Source organism: Manis pentadactyla, chromosome 2, assembly GCF_030020395.1.
Source record: "Manis pentadactyla isolate mManPen7 chromosome 2, mManPen7.hap1, whole genome shotgun sequence".
In the NCBI taxonomy this organism is placed as follows: domain Eukaryota; kingdom Metazoa; phylum Chordata; class Mammalia; order Pholidota; family Manidae; genus Manis; species Manis pentadactyla.
The window spans coordinates 196,896,327-196,918,041 of NC_080020.1; the positions used below are offsets into that span (position 1 = coordinate 196,896,327).

General features: G+C 36.7%; 1 protein-coding gene across 1 annotated transcript in view; it reads left to right on the forward strand.

Moving 5' to 3' along the window:
• Window positions 1–1,013: 1,013 nt before the first annotated feature.
• FBXO11 (F-box protein 11) overlaps window positions 1,014–21,715 on the forward strand; it is a 116,787-nt gene continuing 96,085 nt past the window's right edge. The window contains exon 1 of the mRNA XM_036925870.2: window positions 1,014–1,981. Within this exon, the coding sequence (XP_036781765.1) occupies window positions 1,765–1,981 (217 nt within the window). The 5' untranslated portion in view covers window positions 1,014–1,764. The remainder of the gene's footprint in view (window positions 1,982–21,715) is intronic.

Genomic DNA, 21,715 nt, shown 5'->3' on the forward strand with positions numbered 1-21,715 from the left:
GAATCAGGTACTAACTGCCAGTTTTACCACATCCAAATATTGATAAACAAAAGGAGAGTGGAGAGAATTGAGAAAATGTATTTTTTTCAGTCATCACAAGAGCTAGAGAATAAAAACCCGTTTTCCTTGGGGAGAGGTTGTGCCGAGGAGACCAAATACAAAAGGTAATTCCTCTTGGGGTTTTTTTCTTTTCCTTTGAGTTTGTGGGATGTAAAATAGGTTGTTGTTTTTTTAAATCATATAAACAATCATAACCTCAACATACTTCTCTCCTTTTCTCACATATTATTTTCCGAACATTATATAGACCACGCTTTCAAAAAGTAAATTGACCAAAGGTCTATTGCCTATTGACCGAAACCATTTCAAGATCTAAATGACTTCTTAGACTACCGACTCCAAACTTGGGTAACCGAGCTCAAAGCTCGGTAAAGTGGATTTCCAATGTTTGCAAATACCCTTAGACTGACTAAAGGGCACAGACTCTCTAGCGCTCCCTACAGCTCAGACTTTGAACCTACCTACCACAGAAAATCAGTTACTAAAGATCAGCTCCTTTGCTCCACTTTTTTTTTTTCCGCTTAAAAAATCGGGTGAAGGTGGGGGCGTGGGGGAAGACTGAAACAGCGAACCGGAGAATTAATCACTTCTCCCCATTACATCAGCAGCCCCCGCCCTTTCCTCCGAGCACCTCCTCTCGCAGCACGGTCGCTACGCACTACCGCTCTCTTCGTCCACCCCCAGCTCTATTATATGCCCCGATACCTCCCCATTATCCCTGGCCCCACTACACTCCCCCTCTCTAGCCCCCTCCTAGGCAAGGGAGGGAGGAAACCAGAGAGAGGAAACGGGGAGTTGAAGGAAGGGACTTCACCCTAAGAGCGGATACCCCATTGGCCCGAAGGTTGTGTGGGCGCTGACTATTGGCTGCTCTGTCGGAATCCCCACCCCTCTTCCTCCCCACCCACTTACCCCTCCCCCCGCCGCCCCGCGGCCCTCCCCCGCGCCCCTGGCCAGCCCCGCGGCGGGGAGGGACCGACTGGGCGAGTGGAGGCTCCGGCGGTGTCAATGGCTCCTCCTGCCACGGAGCTGCAGCAGAGGCAGAGGCGACGGGGCTGAGGAGGAGGAGGAGGAAAGGTTCCTTTAAGGAGGAGGACCGACGACGCCTTTTTCCCCCTATCTCCTCCTTTCACACTCATTTCCCCTTCGCCGAGGAGAGAAGGGGGGGAGGAGAGAGAAGAGGCCGAAGAAAGAGAAAAAATTCCTCACAGAAATCTCTTTCAGGGTGTGGGGGAAGAGAAAAAAGAGCCGGGCGCCCCTGCTCCCTCCCTCCCCTCTCCCTCTCCTTCTCCTTCCTCACCCGCCCGCCCACTCCCCCCGCCGCCGGAGTCGCCGCTCGGGAGTCGGCGGGACCGGGGTCTGTCTCCGCCGCCGCCGCCGCCGGCTCGGCCTCGGGCTCCCCAGGCGGGCGGACGCCCTTTCTTTCTCTCGCTCTGCCCGTCTTTCTGTCTCCGTCCCTCGCGGCCGCCCCGCCCGGCGGCCTCGGCCTTCCCGGCGCGTCAGGCCCGCCCGCTCGGCCTCTCGGGCTGTCTGTCTCCGTGGGCCTTTCTCCTGACTCGGGGTCCCCTCGCCCTCCCACCCACACCGCCTTCCGTCCCCTCGCCCCCTGTCCTCCTGCCCCCGCTCCCCACCCCCTCCGGCTCGGAGCTCGCTGTGCGTGTGCGTGTGTGTCCCTCCGCCGACGCCGCCACTTCAGCCCGGCAAATGAACTCCGTCCGAGCCGCCAACCGGAGACCCAGGCGAGTGTCGCGGCCGCGCCCGGTGCAGCCACCGCAGCAGCAGCCCCCGCAGCAGCCGCCGCCGCAGCCGCCCCAGCAGCAGCAGCAGCAGCAGCCTCCGCCGCCGCCGCAGCAGCAGCCTCCGCCGCCGCCACCGCCGCCTCCGCCGCTGCCCCAGGAGCGGAACAACGCCGGCGAGCGGGGTAAGGCCGCGCCGCTCCTCGCCGACGTCGGCTCGGGCGCCCGGCGGGCCGGGACCCGCGGGGAGGGAGGCCGGGGCGGGAGGGAGCGGCTGTGCGTCCCGGGGGTGGGAGACGGAGGCTGAGCGGAGGCGGGTCCCCCGGTGCCGCAGTGTCAGCCCGGCCTGGGCCCCGGCTGGCAGGAAAAGCCGCGGCTTCCCCGCTCGCCGGGGTTCTAGCTCAGGCCGCGCTTTGTTTGGTTTCGGGGGCTCAGCACCTCTACCCCCACCCATCCCTTTGGCTTTTCGGCTCGCTCACGGACCCGGTACGAATCTGTTGGTAGCTGGGAGGAGGCGAAGACTGGGGTTTCCCCCCTTTCTTCTGCCTCCACGGTTTAGACTCCCCCTTCTAACAGAAGGTGGGGGGAACGGCTGGGAGTGATCTGGCGGCGGGGCTGGCTGGGAACTTGTTTTCCCCCTTTTCTGTGTTAGCCTCCCCTTTCCTGTGGAGGAGGGGGAGAGGGGAATCGGAGTGGTCTGTGATGTTAGCCGGGGAACTTGTTTCCCCCGCCCCCCCTCCGTAGTCACGGGGTAGGGGGAGCAGCGACTCCTCTCTCAACCCCACAATGTTTGCTGCGCAGTTTGGCTTTAGTTACAGAACCCCCGAGAAGGACCCGTTAAATCAAGACCTTTAAATAAATAAATATAGAACCCATCGGCCATTTCCAGCCCCCTCCCTCGCGTGCAGTGCGGTTACCCTTCCGCTCTGTGGACACCCCTCTCGCCTAGCAAACCCATACGCCACCGTGCTACCCTCCATCTCCTGGTGGGGTTTGAACGCCCCTTCCTTAGAACTGGTCTCTTGGGAGAGTGTGTGTGTGTTGTGTCCAAAGCCTAGTGAAATGTGTCATTTGAACTCAACTGTGCAGCTCTGTCTGGTAACCACCATTGTCTAAAGGCTGAAGCTCCGGTGGGTTGGATTCTTGCTTTAGCAGAAATAATGTTCAGTTCTACTTTGGTGATGTGGTTATTTTGGGAGGCTTATCAGATGGGGTGTTGCACCTTGGTCTCCGGACGTAACTAGTTTCTTTATTAATTAGCTTCTTTCAGTGGGGGGTGGAGATTAGTACCATATTTATGTGTACGGTTGTTGTTTTAAGGAGAAGGGGAATTGTTAGGAGACATTTTGCGTGTTTTCGTTGGCGGATTAAGGTTAATTTTACATGCATTGCTTGTCACAGCTCTTTTGATTAAGGAAATTGAGCCTTTTAAAAATTATACATTCTTTCTTTAAAATTGTTTCATTGTACTTAATGAAAATACTGAACGAGTGAGGGAGGTGATCATCTGAAAAATAGTTCTAAGGGTTTTCACTAGTTACTCTTATAGATAGTCCTTGAGAAAGCAATTCACACGCTATATGTTGCTTGAAAGAATGTAATGTTTCAAGCCAGTTAGAGGTCTTGTGCAACATTGATGGTAAACGTGTTTTAATGATTCTTTGATACATTTACCTAATACTTTTTGTAAATTAAAAATATTTGTAGTTTCATCATTTCCTTTCATATTTGCATATCAGGGTTCTCCTGTGTTCCATTCAGATAATATGTAAGTCTCTTTCCACAATTGGCACAATGTAACAGACAGAGTTCACGAAAATCTTTGAGAAAACAACAGTGGATTGAAATTGTAGCATAATAAGGATTCTATGGCTATAAGTAAGCTTTTTCAAGATGTTTTATTATATACAAGATTTGTTAATAACATTAGCGTTGCATCAACTCCTTTCGGCCAAACTTAATTTAGTCCCATTGTGTATTTTTAAGCGTTTATTCTGAATCTCCTTTTCACGGTTTGTGTGTAATTTCAAACTCAGTTGAGGTATTTTTCATCTCGGACACTTTCCTTCATTTGTTTGGCATTACTAGCTACCAAAGTCTGTTTACCTTTGAAGTAAAGTGACTTGGTTGTTGGCAGTCGTGTGCGAGTGTGAATTTTCTTTTCATTGATGTCCACTAGTTGTTTAAGATGTTCATGAAGTCAAAATTTCGGTGTTTACTTAACTAAATGGCAAATCATTCACTGTAGAATAGTTGCTTTGCTGCAACTAGTATAAACTGTTCTGGAGAGTCTATGTTGGCACAGAGGGGAAAAGAACGCAATTGCTGATTAGCCTTTAGGGAAAATGCTATGGGTCTTTTAGAGGACAAGTAAATGACTTCAAAACGAATAAAACATTAAGGTGAATTAAGAGACTAAAATAATAAAGATTTGCTAGCTTTATGTAAAAATATGTAATTCTTTGAAAATTGGTGTTTGGTTAGATTTTGAAAATGTACAGTTCACATAATGATAAGTTAGCCAAGAATACTCTTTATTTTAATAGTTTTGTGAGGAGCATGCAAAGTGTCACTTTCTAGTTTGGACAGGAGAGGTTTTGTTGTTTAAGAATATACTGGGGCTTCATAGTTTTGACAAGGTAATTAAGGAACGACAGCTAACAGGTTGCATGTGTTTTACTTTTTACTAATTCTTAATGGATATTTAATTCTTGTATTAGAGTCTTAGAGTTACATAACAGTGGGTCAGACAACTTTACAGGTAGGGAATTGAAGTGAGTCTCAATGTTTTAAGATAAATCAATTCAATCTATATAAAATCAAAGTTATTTCACATAAAGGAAGGACTTCAGGCTTTGGAGCGGTAATAAAACTTAAGAGAGTATTTTTTTTCGAGCAGAAATTCTGTCAGACTGGTTTTTAGTTGCTTCTTCACCCACAAGGTGATTGGTCTAAAGACTTTCTTGAGATCTCTTAAAAAAAATGCACACATGCTTTCTTTTACTTGTAATTGCCAATGTTTGAAGGAGAAACAAAACCTTATAGAGTGAAACCTTATGAAGACTTTTCAAAGCCTTCTGTGGGGGAGAATTTCTTACACCCCACATGGAGAAGTAATTGCTCTGAGTATTTCATTGAATGCTGTCTTCACTCATGTTATCTGAAATGGCCCACTGTCTTAAGATGGAATACTAATCATTAGCCATTTTAATCTTTTAATTTAAATTCCTGTGTTTTAGGTTTCACACACCACTCTAAGCTAGTATAAAATAATTTGTGTTCCACATAGGGACACTTTGATAATATATTCCAGATTGAGTGAAACTGAAAGTGGTGTGTGGTTGGATTTTTAATATTTGTTTTCTTTTAAAATCCTAGAAGGATTTAGTTTTTGCAACTTGTTCTGCTGAATTTATCTTGCTATCAGTTTGGTTGTCTTTTTCTAGAAGTATGAGGAAAGCTTAAAAGTCTGCAGAAGAACACTTTTAGTTTTTCGTTGTTAAAAGTGATTACTTTGAATAGGTAATAAAATGCACATGATACAAATTCAAAAGCCCCTTCTTCACTTGCCTTGAGATACCAAATTCTCCTACCTGAAATTAATCACTATTATTAATTTCTTACTTTGTTTTTATAAAAGATGATATTTGACATCTGAAAATAATCTTGATAGGAAGTTTTTGGTAACAGGTGTAAATTTTTGTTCTTGTTATTGGAAAATTCATAAGATTGTTTTGATGTATTGAAATGTTAACTGTGATCGTTTACAGTTCAAGAAAATTAATGAAGACAATGTACTAATGGGTTTTGCTATTTCTACTCTGAAATAATCATATAGAGTAAAAATGTAATCAGTCTCTTTACCTCTATATTTGTGAGATAAAAATCTTATGACCCTGGAATTAATAGGGTTGTGGCTTTCTTTTAAAAAAGAACTTATTGAAATACTTCAGTACATATAATATTACATGAAATATTCCTGATATTTCTACATTTATAATAGGCAGTAGTCAGGAAACTTAGTGTTCTAGTCATGCATGCTAATCATACTTTCTGTGAGATTGTTCCAGCCTATGAGATTTTGCCTTCAGATTCTTCTTAACTCCTTATAGTATAAGGAACTTCTGCAACCTTCCTGCATAAGAGTTCTAGACAAGGAACATGATTTTTCTTGTTTTAGGAAATGAGTACTCTGGGGCACTACTCTCCCATCTGCTGGCTAAACCTTCAAAATATTTACATCCCATGAGAGGAGAGATGCCACCCAACTCCATGCGTGTGTGTGTGTGTGTGTGTGTGTGTGGAGAGAGCCTGTTTTCACAAAGCTTACAAATTATTTGAGGGACAGAAAGGGGATAGTAAAAATGCTAATGGTAAAGTTATGCTGATGAGGCCTGTAGGTTGTCCCTGTACTACTTTTCTCCCTCTTTCCTGGAAATTCTTGCAAACCTTGGAAAGGCCAGCCAGCTTGGAGACCTACCACATAAGTTAAGAACTACCAGTAGATCCAGATCTGTTAGTAAGGACCTCAGACTAAAATTTGGCAGAGTTCAAGGCTAGTGAATATTTCGTTTTTTGTTTTTTTTTCCAATTTGAAACATTGAAAATAAACAGTCTATAATAATTATTTCAAGTTGAGATCTCTTACTGTCCCGCTATTTATACTTAACTAATAAGTAAATTTTTTGTGTTAATCTTGGTCCACTGTTTTTCTGTTTTAGACCTCTGTTTCAATAATTTCGTCAGCTCTTTGAATTGCATTCTTGTCTTACAGAGAACTAGCAAGGTACCCCCAAATTTCTATTGTTACCCTCTGAAACTAAAGTTGTAGAAAAATAAAATATGAAGAATGAGACAGTTGCGGAGTATGATGGAAAGAGCTGAGAGTTAGAGCTAGGTAGATCTGGGTTCTAATTTTGGCTACACCACTAAAGAGCTGTTTGCATGGGGCAAGCAGTGTAACATTTTAGAACCTTACTTCATTATCTTTAAAATGATAGCACTTGCCTTATGGAATTATAAGGATAAGAGATAATAAAGTACCTAGCACTTAGTAGATGCTCAATAAATAGCAGCTCTTTTAAATCGTAAAATAATAGTAAGGAATGGAATCAGTCATATATAACACTAAACTCAAAAGGTAAGAGTGTGCATAAGTCATTAAAAGAGTTTCTGACATACCCCAAAATAAAATCTTAGGTGACTTGGTATAATCTCAGAGAGACTGGTTTATAATTGTGAATCGCTAATCTTATGTTTTACGAAATGAAATATTCTTTGAATAAAGAATAAGGAAACAGAAGAAATGGGTATTTAAACATTGACTCTGTTTCTGCTTATGTATTAGAGTTTATACCAGGCACTTTGTTATATACTATCTCATTTAATCCTCTTAGTAGTTCTATAAGATGTACATTGCATGGCAGTGTGAATGCAGTGTAAGTAGTGAGAAGAATTTCAAGATTGATTTATGTCACCCAGTCTTTCCACAAACAGGGAGATACCAGAATACATTTGGCAAAATGTCTCCATCACTTTCAGGGAAGAGAATGACCTACCCCTTGCAGCACATCTGTGTCCAGTCTACCCTATTGGAGACTGATACAGTAATCTGATGCCGTCGATTTTTGTTATATCATCTAGTTTCACGTTTTCTAAGTAACCTTCTGATCATAATTTTACCTCTCATGTGTATTTGTCTCCAGAAGAGATTGTACTGATAGGCTAGCATGTTTTCCTAGCTTATTAATGAGATCACTTATTGTATGAAGAAGGGTAGATTTCCCTTGAATTACTCATAAGTTATGAATAAAGGTTGTTAAGTCATTTTAGCTCATGGTTATAGATTGGACTATTTCAGGAAGGAAAAAATGAGAGTTAAATTAGACTTCACTGATAACTTTGACAGGTTTGTGACCTATTGTTTTCTCACTGTAGCTTGATGTCTTTACATGCATAGCTTAGGATTTTAATATACATTTGTTTAACACAAGAAATGTACTTAAACTTAATCCTTAGAAAATAGAGAAATGAAACCAACTAACTTCCTTTACATAATTTAGTTGAAGACAAATACTGAAAATATTTACTTTGAAAATGAATACATTAATTGTATACTTTCTTATGTTAAAACACCTGAAGTAAGGTAGCATGTTAAAGCAAATATAAGGTCTGTATGTTATTTGCTTACTTTCCCAATTTCTAAAAATCCATCGTCAAATATTATAACAATGGAAACAAATTGTTCCCTTCTAGCAAATGGAAAATTGTGTCACTATATTCAGAGGAGAAAAAAGTTACTAAATCCTATTCTCTCAATTTTAAGGTTTAAGGTTTTTAAACCCTAAAAAACATTGAAGAATACTAACACATCATGAGAGAGGAGGTACCATTCATGTTTTTTGTGAAGAGAGCCTATTTTCTAATTCTCAAAGCCTAGAAATTATTTGCGTGACAGAAATGGAGTAAGAATCTGCTTTTCTATTTTCTCTTAGTGTACAGCACCACCCATTTTCCAGTCTTATTAAGTTATGCCAAAATCTTTGTTGAAAGTTTTTCTTTAGTGTGGGATTAACTGGCTACATATGAGTCAGCCTTTGGTATTGGTTTCTTTAGTACCATGTATTGATAACTAACTTGAACTAATTTAATTTAGCCTTTGCTGGTTTGCCGACTCTATTTGGGTATAGATAAGAGAATTCTTTTTACATTCAAGTATTGGTTTTGTATCTTGCATCATCATACAATATAAGATATGTAAAAGCACATGAGAATTTTTTATGAGAATCTAACAGGAGGAAGGGAGTAAGGAAGAAGAACATTAACTCTGTTTTTTATCCACCTTTATATTTTGAGATGTATAGGGCTGGTATATATGTGTCACTAGTAATTGTTTCTTCCCACATAATCGTACCTTTTCATCATGCCTTTTTGGGGGAAAAAAGGCTTTAAGGAAAATTAGAATTTAATAAATGAAAAGCAGGAGTAATTCCAGGTTTGTATCATGGCAGAGATGAAGGATCAGAGAACACTTCCTTAAAGGAAATGGTTGTGGGGGGGGTGAAGATACTATATTTTTAAACCTAGTATTTTTGGCAAAGTGAATGGTAAAAGAAATTGTGGAGTCACTCATTTTTTCTTTACATAGAAGGTCAGCGATATGTTAAAAGTTGCCACAGAACTAATTCACAGTTGTGAGCAAATGACTGATATACTCATAATTTTTTGAAATGCATTTGCATTTTATGAAACTGATTATTTAGACACATTTTATTTTAGGCCCAATAAAAGAGATAGGAGAAACAAGCAATTAGGAAGAATACTTTTTCTGGTAGGAATGCTTCCTCAGAGGCAAAATAAGTGCATCAGGGGAGAGGGAGAGCAAAAGATTCCTGCAAGAATCACTTACCTTACACATTTATTGTTTTCTAATCTACTTCTGATCCTAAAATTTTTCTTAAAATTTCACTTTGATTGAGAATTTGGGATGGAAAAAGGAGAAAAAATGAGCAGGTAAGGAGCAGCAGTATTTAGGGTCATTTAAATTGGCAGTCATTTGAATTAGAAACAGCCTATAATTGTCTCTATCTATAACTTACAGAGTTACAAAGTTTACAAGCGCACTAATCATCGGTGTGTAGCCTGATGACTTTACACAAAGTGAACACATCTGTGTAACCAGTAATACATAGATCAAGAAATAAAACATAACCAGCATCCTGGAAGTCCATCCATCCTGTCTTTTGTCCTCCCCTTTTCCCCCAGTGCCTTACCAGCCACTACCTCCACCCTAAATCTATCTTTCTAATTGCTTGGATTAGTTTTACCTGTTTTTGAACTTCATGTAAATGCAATCACCCAGTACGAATTCCTATGTGCCTGGCTTCTTTCACTTGTGAGTTCCATCCATCTTGCTGCTTATAGCAATAGTTTGTTCATCCTTGTTGCTGTATAATACTACATTGTATAAGTACACTACAATTTATACATTGTATAATTTATAAACAGAGTTGTTCTCCTATTTGGCTGTCAGTAATAGTGCTACTATATGTGTCTTTTGGTGAATACATATACATATTCCCTGTAAGTTTTAAAATTCAACATTATTTATCTTTTCCCAAAGGCAAAACTTCCATTTATTTCACAAAGAAATGGAAGATAAAACAACTTTAAGACAGATGTAAATATGGTTTCTTATAATTATGTTAGTAAAGCAGTTGATTTTATTCCAAATATTAGTGGTTTTCTTAAGTCTTCTGGTGTGTCTCCTCCTGTATCCTTTTAACAGTTCAGTGTTAGAAAGTTTACCCATCAACTTCGTATACTTTAATTTTCCCCAAAGACTGTTGGTTTGTTTTGAGGAGGGGGAAACCTTACTTATATTAAGGAATTAAAAAAAATACTATGTGCTTTAATATGTGATTCTGACCCTTCATTCCAAAAACCGTTTTCTTTCTGCTAGTACCTCCAAAAGCTTTTCTTTCTGCTACTGCTCTAAATATTTTTGTCCATTTCAGTTTGGAACCCTGTTCCTTACTACTTTTAAGCTTATTTGGTTGATTGTTTTTTCCCTCTGCAATTCATGATTATCCTTTATCATTTTTAATTCAGCAGCTTTTTTTTTTGAGGTACATTCAATAAAATGCACAAGTCTTAGTGTACACTTGATGCTCAGTGAATTTTGACACATGTATACACTCACATAACCATCACTCATATCAAGATATATCAGACATTCTCACAGATTTTTCCCCTAACCCAATAACCAAATTCATCTTTAAAATTATAAAAATTTCACAGAAAAACTGGGGCACATTTTCCTCTCACAGTTGTTTTTTGTAGTCCTTGTCCAGATATGTCAGATTGTGACATAGGAAAAGGTGTAAAAGTGCCTTTGCCAGCATCATTGTTCTTCAAGTGAAACCTTGTGCTAAGGTGTCAGTGGCTTATAAGTTTGTGCTCCCTATGATACAGGTATCCCCTGAGAATGACAGGTGGGGTTCTGTTCTTAGGGAATTACTTACTTGAAACTGATGATATAGTAGCCTAAGATAGCAAAGGAGTAAGATATCATTGTTTTATGTCTGCTCTTTCAGCACTTACCAGTCCAATATTACTGGTAACAGTTTTTCTTTCTTGTCCACAGCGAGCACGGTGGAGGAGATTGCCATCTTCCCTTCTATTTTCTTTCGTTTGTTTGTTTGTTTGTTTGTTTTTCTCACACATAGCCACATTCAGTAAATGTTGCTGTTAAGTTTAGGGATGTGGAGCCTGATCTTTTCTTTTTTATTTTCTAGCAGTTTCTTACTCTCATTTCTAAATTAGAGAATTTTGACCAAGTTGACTTCTGAAATGCTCTAAAACTTTGTGTATCATCTGAGTTACCAGTGTAAATCAGTGAGGTCTGAATTTGTTAGGTATTACTATATGGATGTGGTTCTTGGCTTTGGGGAACTTATAGTTGATTTAGAGATTGAATTTAAATAACATTTGAGGTGAAGATGAATTGCAAATAAGCATGTCAGTAGTGTTTTCATTGTCTTCTGATAAAATTTTTAAAGGATTTTAAGATATCTGGAGTTTCATATGTAACATTGTCCTTAGACTGTAAGATCAGAGTCTTTTGAATTTTCTATGAAATACTATTAAGATGAAGATTTGTTAAGACCCTCTACTGTCTGGTATATGTTCTACCCTTTAATCATTCATTGAATTACCCTTGTGCCACAGTCAGAAAGTTGTTGCAGCTCAAAATTTAAGCTAGATTATAGCATGTTTATGTAAGTAATTAAGAAAGAAACATGTTAGTGAAGGGAATTACCTGCAGAGTTGGAATCATTTATCTTGTTTTCATCCTATTGTCCTTCATTATATTCATTGTTTTGCCCTTACATACAGCAGCTGAAGGTAGGAGGAAAGATTTAAGTTAGATTATATGTTGCTAGAATCTAAGATCCTAAATTGCAGAGATTAAACAATACTTCAAAGTTCTTCATAGCATCTGTAATCCCACATACCATATAGTTGTAACTCTCAGGGTGTCTTTATGGATCTTTTCCGATTCTGACTTAGTAGCTCTATTGCTGCATTTCACTGGAAACCTGTGCTCTATTTCTGAGTTACTTGATTTGAGAACTTCTTAGCTGAATTTTTAAAGCTGAAAAACTGAGCTGGGAAATCCGGATGGAGTGAGCTAGTTCAGGATCTATAAAGTTAAGTTTTGTTCTACAGGACTAGAAAAATGTCACGTACCAGTCAGTCATAGACATGCATTGACAACACACATTCATGCACACAGTGAAACTGGGAATATGTACTCTTGGTTTTGTGAAGTCTCTAAAAATTTTTGGTGAAATGTTAGCAGCAGTGTTTTGGGATGGTGGGGGTGAGGTGATTTTTGTTACTCTTTCTGTATTTGTTTTTCAAACATACTATGTAGAATCGAGAGGGAGGAAGGTTTGTGTTTTTTAAAAGAATTTAATAGTTATGATTGTGATCTGAACTCACTTGGTTTGATAACAAATTCCCCACATAGGTCATTTTAAATTTGAATAAAAGCTTAAAACTTTACATTTTCCAGTGCTATAAATGTGTTTTAAGTGCTTATTAATGTGGACCTTTTTAGTTTCAGTATTCACATTAGCTTAGGATAATAACAGTTTGTGTCATTGATAAGAAATGAAGATAACTGATGATCAAGAAGTTAGAATTCAGAATTAAAAACAAAACTTGATATTTGGGACTTTGAGCCAGTGATTCTGTTTTTCTAGGATAAGTTTATGACTCTAGATTATGATAGTAAATACATACAAATAATATTTTTATTACATGCCTGACTGAATGATGGAAAATGGAAATTTAGCATGCGAACGATCTGGATACTTAGAAAGAAAAGAGAGATTTACTGTTAGTTACAACAGGTTTCTTCTGTACCCTGGTGATATGGGCTCATGTATATTTGATAATTGATAATTTTATGTGGGGAATATTTTTTTCCATAAAACCCAAATTCTGAAGACATTAAGGACTATCAATTAAGTTGGAACAGACTGCTTAGGGAAATTATTTAATCATTATCAGTAAACACACACACACACACTCTCCTCTCCCTTTCTAAGATACTATATTTAAGAGGTTTTGATTGTGGGACCTAATTATGTTTGGGAATAACAGTTGTTAGGACCGTGACAATGGCGTTCAAAAAATAGGGGCCTTTGAGTCTTAAGTTTAGCTATTAGATTTGGAATTAACTTATCTCACACTCATTTGACTAGTCTGATCATCTTACAGACTAAAAACCTAAACAAGCATTTTTTCCTATTAAAAAATACACTAAAAATCTTTTATTGAAAGGGGAACTGTTCGGTTTTTTGAAAGTTCTGCTTTTAAAGTAGGGACTAGTGATAAGGTTTAGAGCAAATCAGTCATTAAGGGTAGATTATAAATTGCAGTCAATGTAGTTTTATGAAGAGCGGATTACAGATATAAAGTACTTTTCCAAAACACTGACTTTTGGTAGCCGAAGAGGGAACAAGAGCCAGATTTAAATACAGTGTTTATTCTTTTATGAAACAGTCATATTGGTGTTGTGACAGTTGGAGGAAACTTTTAAAAGTTGTGTTATTTGGAAGCTACAACTTAGAAAAATGGCTAGTGCTAATCATTTGCAAATACGTATTTAGTAAATGGTTGTTTCTGTTTTCCTGCCACTTCCTTTTCTGGACCCAGATTGTTCATATAACTACTAATTTAGGTTACTATGTATAATTTCATAGAGGATTTGAAAAAATAAGAATAGAAGTCAAATTACCTTGAATAGTCTGTTAAAAAGAAAAAAGCAACTGTTAGTTTTTTGTAGAAATAACAACAAAAAATGAGTAGTTCCTTAGAAATGTCGAACCAGAATGAAGTATAGCAGAAAGTGATATGGACTATATAGTTGAATGACTCATCCTAAAGTTTACATGTGCATGTTAAACACATAATATTGTATCACAGCATAAGTTTTGTAAAATGTTGGAATGGTTGAAAAAATTTAAGTGTTATTCTAAAGAGGGACAAGCTTTAGGGTTGAAGTAATTTAGGGACAAGCTTTCATGTGGTTGAAAGTAATACTTAAAAATATTGCTGAGTTATTTTTCTGTGTGCTCAGAAAATAACTAGAGAAAATGAATTTAAATTACTGATGATTTAGACTGATGTGAAGAGCATCTGGTGAATATCTAAAACTAGTCACTAAAGAAGATAACATACTTTTCTTTTTTGATGGCAGCCATTAGTATTAGATATTTTAATTATCTTAGAGGTGGTAAATTAGTCAAATTACAGAATATTGGAAACAAAACCATAGCCCCCATAGTTGAAGTTTATTCACTTGTTTATGGTGGTGTTGGGAATTAGAACTCAGGTTTTCTGACACCTAATCAGTGAAGATGGTGTTATCTGTTCTTGTTCCATAATTTTATTATCATTCTGTTCATTTTTCACTTAAGAGAGTTGCTGAACCTATTGATCTGATAAAAATGTCTGTAATTCCTTAGTTGAACTAAACAAACCTTAATTTTTTTGGAATACTTGTCATATTCAGTAACTTATAGAGTATGCAAATAAGATTGCAGCTTGTTTCTAGGTAATTGACTTAATTTTTTCATTGCTTTGTTTGGCTATGACTGGTTGGAAAAAGCAGTTACATTATTTAGTGTAAGGTGAACCACGTTGACCACGATTCATGTGATGATTCCCAGTTTTTAACTGATTTCAGATGCTTTGAAATGGGTTAATGCTTTTGAAAGAGGTAAGCAAAGTTCTTTTCCACTGTGAATTCAAGTCTCCATTTATGATGGTGATGTTTCAGATCAATGAGGAAATGATTTACTACTCAGTAAATGATATTGAGGTTATTGATTATTGATTTGGAAAAACATTCAGTTAGTTTTTTACTTTGTTCAATACCAGAAAATACATTCCATATGACTGAAGAGCACAGTAGTTCTTTGAATTTTTGAATTTTTTTATTGTAAAAACATTGAACATGCAAGCTACCCTTTTAACAAATTTTTAAGTGTACAATACAGTATTGTTAATATAACAGGTGAGATGTTGTACATCAGGACTCAAGAACATACTCATCTTGCATAACTGAAACTTTATAGCCATTGAATAGCAACTCCCCATGTCCCCTTCCCCCAGCCCCTGGCAACCACCATTCTCACTGTGCTTCTATAAGTTTGGCTATTTTAAATACCTCATATAAGTGGAATCTTATTTCATTTTGCAAAATGAACTCCAAGTAACAGCTCAGCATTTAAAAAAAAATAAAAGAATTAGAAGAAAGTACTTTTTTCCCAAACAAGGCCCCCAAAATCCGAAAGTCATTAAAGAAGTATCAGGAAATTGACTACATAAAATAAATAGAAAGTTCTGTACACTGAAAGGTGCTAATAAAGTTAATGCACACACACACACACACATAATTATCAGACTTTTGGAATGAATATAGCTGCATAAGTCTGAATCTTTCCCCTCTAGAAGTCATTTTTTAAAAGTATAAAAGAAGAATAAGAAAAGTTCCGTAACTTCCATTTTCAGTGAACCAAAAGACATAATATGTAGACTCCAAATTATATTTAAGGGCTTTCAAAGCATCTGAGAGGGGGCAGAAGCTGTGAGCTTTAAATATGCTTACTGAAGGTGAGAGGTTTGCCTTAAAGTTCAAAAGTTAAATCTCTTGTTTGTAATAGCAAAAATACCTGGTTTGATTCAGAAAAGAAGAAAAGGTAGATCTACATGCACACAGCCATATGTACAGGACCCAGCCTTTTCTCTGTACTCTATGTAGCATCAAAGGAGGAGATTCTTTGGACTGTGAAGCCTGTGTTTCCTTACTCCACACTCCCCTCCCTCAGGAACCTATGTAAGTAGTTGTTTCAGAAAAATCAAATTAATTTTATGATGAAAAATGCTAAAATTTGCCAAAAGACAAAGGACACTCATTAGAAAAAGTTGCTGCAGAGCAGATGCAAACTGTGATCCAACACTGCCATACATTTTTTTTAGAGTTGGAGAAAACTTTTGAAAGTCTCAAGGAATAATACAAAGCAGAAATGTAGGAACTCGTGGAACAGATCACAAGGCAATAGGAGGAGATAAGTGAAATGAGAGAACTCAGAAAATAAATTGAATAGTAAAAACAAGCAAGTGTAGATGAAATTGGAGCTTAAGGAGGAGACTAAACCCAAGGAAAGCATTATGAGGGGCATAGGGATAAAAACAAGAAAAATGGGCAAAACAAAATGGAAATAAGGATTTTTTGAAGTTTTAGGAAATGATAAAAAAGACAATAAATCAAAACACACTTAAAATTGAAAACCCCTAAAGAAGAAAAACCAAAACAGTGCAACAGAGTAATTGTTATAGGTACAATTAAAACCTAACTGAACTGAAATTTACATGTTGAAAGGGTACCTGTTCAAGGGAAAACTGACCAAAATGGTCATAGAGATAAATAGATTACTTTGGGCAGCCAACCACCCTCCTCGTCTGCTGCATTGAGGTGGTTTATAAGGGGTTGAGTGATATAAAGTTGGCCTCAGATTGGTTCACAATTTTAAAATACCAGATGACAGTAGAACAGCGTTTACAAGGAAATTAAGTAGAAGCCAGAGATGTCATATCCAGTCATGCCGTTCAAGTATAATAGGTACAAACAGGCAGTATTGTTTACATGAACCCTTCTTGACTGTGCTCTTTAGTCATATGGAATACAGTGGTGATAGTATGTTTTCTTTTGTAGGGAGTCAGGGGGATAGTTGATATTGTCATTCAAGTGAATCCTTAGTCTATGAAGAACAATCTTAAAATAACTATTTACCTCAAGGTAAAGGAAGGAATAATAGACACAAAATAAAACCAAAATTAAGTAGATGTTAATTAACAAATGGATATAAATTGTTCCTATTAAGGGACTAGATAATAATGCTATTATATCAGGTGGGGGGAGGAAGACGAAACATAGTAATTTTAACATTGTTCATATTGAGGAACTAATAGGTATCATCTAAAGAGAGAGAAGCACAGGAATTCTGCTAGGTTGTAATTATAAAGGCAACCATTGAAACAAAAATAACAAACCCTACTAAATATTGAGAGAACTACAAACCAATCAAAAAGAAAATATCTAGTGAAAGAATATTCGTATACAGCAACACACATAACAAAACATGGCAGTGCTAAGATCAAACATATCTTTCATATCAAAAAATATAAGTAGGCTTTACTCACCTTTATAAGAAAAAAATTTTCAGATTACATTCAAGGCAAAACCAATTCTGTGGGTTATACAAGGTATATACTTAAAACAAAAGGATTGTGAAAGCTTAACATTTTAAAAGATGGGCAAAGGTATAAAATAAAGCAGATAAAAGAATATAGGAGTGCCATCATCTTAAAGTCAAGGTAGAGTTCATACTAAAAAGAATAGGTAAAGAGCACTTAATTCTTAAAGAGTACAATTAAAGTTTAACAGCTGTGAATACTTGAAGATTAGTTAACACAGCAGCAACCTAGATTAAGCAGAAATTACAGAAAATACAAAGAAAAATGGGAAAATGTCAGTAATAGAAAATATTTAATTGAAAGATACAAAACAAGCCTTGAGAAAATGCAAAGGCATACCATGTTTTCTGAATTAGGAAGAACAGCATTGTAACAGTTCTTACTGAGGTAATTTATAACTTTTTAAAATTAGACATGCCAATTGCAAAGTTAATAAGGAAAATAAGCAATAATAGCCAGGAAAACTGAAAAAATAAAGAGAACAGAGCTAAAAAGGGTGGTGTGATCATTACTTAGGGTTGTGGCTTATATAAATTGCATGTCTGTTGTAGGGAAAGAAGCAGTGAAAACCTCCTAGATGTGATTTAGTGACTGGACTTACAGGAAGAGAAATCTGCAGCAGTTATAGTTGATCCTTAAACAATGTGGGGGTTGGGGTACCCACACCCTGCGCAGCCAAAAATTTGCAAGTCACTTTTGACTCCTCAAAAACTTAAATATTAATAGCCTACTCATGACAGGAAGCCTTACTGATAACATAAACAATAGATTAGCACATATTTTGTGTGCTTAGTATATATTATGTACTGTATTCTTACAATAAAGTAAGCTACAGAAAAGAAAATGTTTTTTCAAATTGTTGCAAAATCTCCAAAATATTTTCCAACATACTTATTGAAAAAAATCTCAAGTTGACCCATGCAGTTCAAACCCTTGTTGTTCAACTATACAAGCTTCATTCTGGGGTGGGAGGCTTGGGTGAGAAATTGCAGCAGATGAAAAACTCTAGGGTGAGGCAAGCACATAAACATGTCCACCAGCCTCCCACCCCCCACCCCACATGCACACAACTTTGACTTATGATGAACCTACAAACAAAAATTCAAAAACACAAGAAAAGGTAACCCTTAAAAAAAAATGTCAACACCTTCATTGAAAAGAAAAGTAAAGAAAATGTTCTTTGTGTTTTGATTTGGAAATATCTCCAGTATTTGTTGCATAGTGGGGGAAAAAAGGAAATCATAATACAGTGGTGATAGTATATTTCCTTTTGTAGGGAGTGGGGGGATAGTTGATATTCTCATTCAAGTGAATCCTTAGTCTATGAAGAACAATCTTAAAATAACTATTTACCTCAAGGAGGTAAAGGAATAATAGACACAAAATAAAACCAAAATTAAGTAGATGTCAATTAACAAATGGATATAAAAAACACTAGAAATCATTTAACTGAACTCAATACATAGATATATTGGACTGAACATGGTTAATGAAAGAGTTAGTGACTTGGAACATCATATTGACTAATTTGCCCAGAATGTAGCAAGAGAGAAGTAAAAAATACAGAAGAAAAAATTAAGTTGATAGATTGAGACATTGAAACATATGTTCAACAGAAATTTTAGGAGAGATTAGGATAGTAGAGAAAATATTATTTAATGAGAATGGTTAAGTGTCTCAGAGTTGAAGTGAACTTGTTTCCATATTGAAATTGTACATTACCAAACAATTGCTTAACGGTTTAAATACAAAAAAAAAATCTACCTCTAAATTCTTAATAGTGAAATTGCATAATATGAAAAATAAAGATCTGGGGAATTCTCTGTTTCTGGATTATTTCAGTTATATCTATAAGTATCAAACCTATAGAATACTGTAGGCACTGTTTCATATATTTTACATGTGTGAACTTGTTCAACACAATAATCCCATGGTGTAGGTATTTTCATTACCCCACATTATATATATAAAAATATTGAGGCACAAAGTGGTTAAATAATATGCTCAAGATGATACAGCTAGTAAATGGCAGAGTTGGAATTTGAATCCAAGTAATTTGCTGTCAGAGTCCATGCTCAATCTAATGCAACACTATGCTTCCTTTTCAAGAACATATTTCTTTTGTACTTAAGCACAAAGACACACATAATTTTAAAAGTCTATAAAATAAAGGTGTCACAATTCTGAACCAAAAAATAAAATAAAATAAAATAAAGAGCTCTTCAGAATGATGAAAAAAGCCAGAGTTCCCTACACCAAAACACCAGTTATACTGTATATTTACCAGAATAATAATTTCCAGAAAATAGTGGGATACTCTTTCCTGACAATGTATGGAATGTGCTATTTATCTATAAATCTGTGTTCATTCAAACTGTCAGCAAGAATGAGGCCTAAAGTAAGGATATTCACAAAAACTTAAGAGTTCATCACTTATACAAACTTAGTGAAAGAATCAAAAGGTGCACTTGAGCAGGAAGAATAGTAAACTAGAGATGGGGGAATTGGATAAAAGAATACATCATGAGCAAAGAACTGGTAGAATATGATTATTGGATGAGGTTGACTATTGATTGTAAATACGTGTATTTTTAAAGACAACCAAAATACTAGACAACAGTAACAAGAAAGTTGGAAGAAAGGGATTACATTGAGTCAAGAATACACCAGGAAGTACAGAGATACGATGAACTTTAGAGTATCTAAAGTATCTTAGAAAAATAAGTAGCTATTTTTGTGGCTCTACAGCCAGACAACCTGGAGAAATCATTAGTTTATCCCTTACTAGCTGTGTGGCATTAAGGTAACTTTGCCTCTTTGTGCCTAAACTTCCTTAATCTGTAAATGAGGATGACAGTAATACCCCCTCGTAGTATTGTGGGGAGGATTAAGTGACATACATATAAAGAGATTAGAACACTGCTTAGTACATGTAAGCACTTAATACATCTTTGCTGCAGCTGCTTTTATTTTCTTTTTTATCTTAAAGGTAACCACAAAAAGAATAGAAAATCTGGGGGACTTGGTGAAGGGGGGAGCCTAGTAAACATAATGTTCCTCATATAATTGTAGATTAATGATACCAAAATTAAAAAAAAATCTTTAAAAAAAAAAAAAGAATAGAATAGACAATCTGTGGCTTCCAGGCCAGTAGATCCAAAATATGGGAAAGAAGAAAGCTTATTAACTTTCATATACCATCAGGGTCAGTTGGACTAATTTTATTATTTTATTTTTTGAGCAGTTCCTAATTTATTTTAGAAGGGTTGGTATTTTGTAACTTTTATTATTTCTTAGAGATGTCCAAAGAATGGAGAAATTTTACTTATTTTTTAAAAAATAATTCTGTGTGACAGTTGTCATATGGATCCATCAAACCCTTTTTATAAATCTAAATTTATAAAGGTACATTATGGGATCTTAATGATCCCTGTATCTTGAAATATTTTGCTAATCTAGGAATTTCATCATTACCACCAATTATTTCCTACTGTGCTAAAAAAAAAATCCTAAACTAGTAAGAAAACAAGAGTAAAGGAATCTCCTAGAAGGAAAGTGCAATAGCGAAATAGTAATTTTTCAGGACTTCTATTGCATATATCACATTCTCCTTTAAGAAAGTATAAAAGAAGTTGAGAGATGCACAAATCAGAAGATAAATGCAGAGAGAAATTGTACTCAAGAACTGAGCTGTCCCAGTATGGTATCTACTTGCCACATACTACTACTTATATTTAAATTAATTAAAATTCATAGAATTTAAAATTCAGTTCTTAACTATGAAGTAGTCACATAGAGGGAATATAACTGTTAGCCTCATTTCACTATGGCTACCATATTGGACTGTAGAGAGAGAGAACATTTTCATTATTGGGGAAAGTTCTGTTGGATATCACTGCTCTAGACTAATTTGATAGTGAAGTTGATCATGTAAATGATAGCAAGATTGATCATATACATAATATCTCAGATTATGAGACTTGAGCCGATCATATCCTGTATGAAGTTTCTCAACCTCAAGATTGGTTAACAAACTATATTTCTAAGGACAAAAAGAAATCTGGTATGCTCCAATTAGTCATTCATTCATCAGGAATAGTTTTTAACACAAACCTGGACTGTCCCCTTTTGCTAATAAAAAAAGTCCTGTGACAGCAGTCTTCATCTCTTAAGATGTTTGTATGTTAAAAAACAACTTAGAAGAGGTTTGCTATGTTTAACTTCTTATTAAAATTTCTAATAAAGTCTTCTAGTATTCCTTTATTCCCTTGTAAATTATTTATAAAATGACCTTTAAGTTTTTCAAAGGAGTCTGTTGGATCCTGGTGGTAAATGTATACTGAGGGTTAAAGTAAAAGAAAAAGGCAGGAAAGGGAAGAGTGGGAAGTAAAGAAAAAGCAGACTAAATGAAGTAACAAAACAAAGAAGTAGGAATATAATTAATCACAACTAATGGATAAAATGTATATGTTTAAAAGTTACATGTTTTTTAAAAAACGATTAAGTTAACTGCTACTTGCAAGAGATATACTCAAAGCAAAGGAACACAGGTTAAAGTTAAAGGAATATGAATGTGATGAACCCAT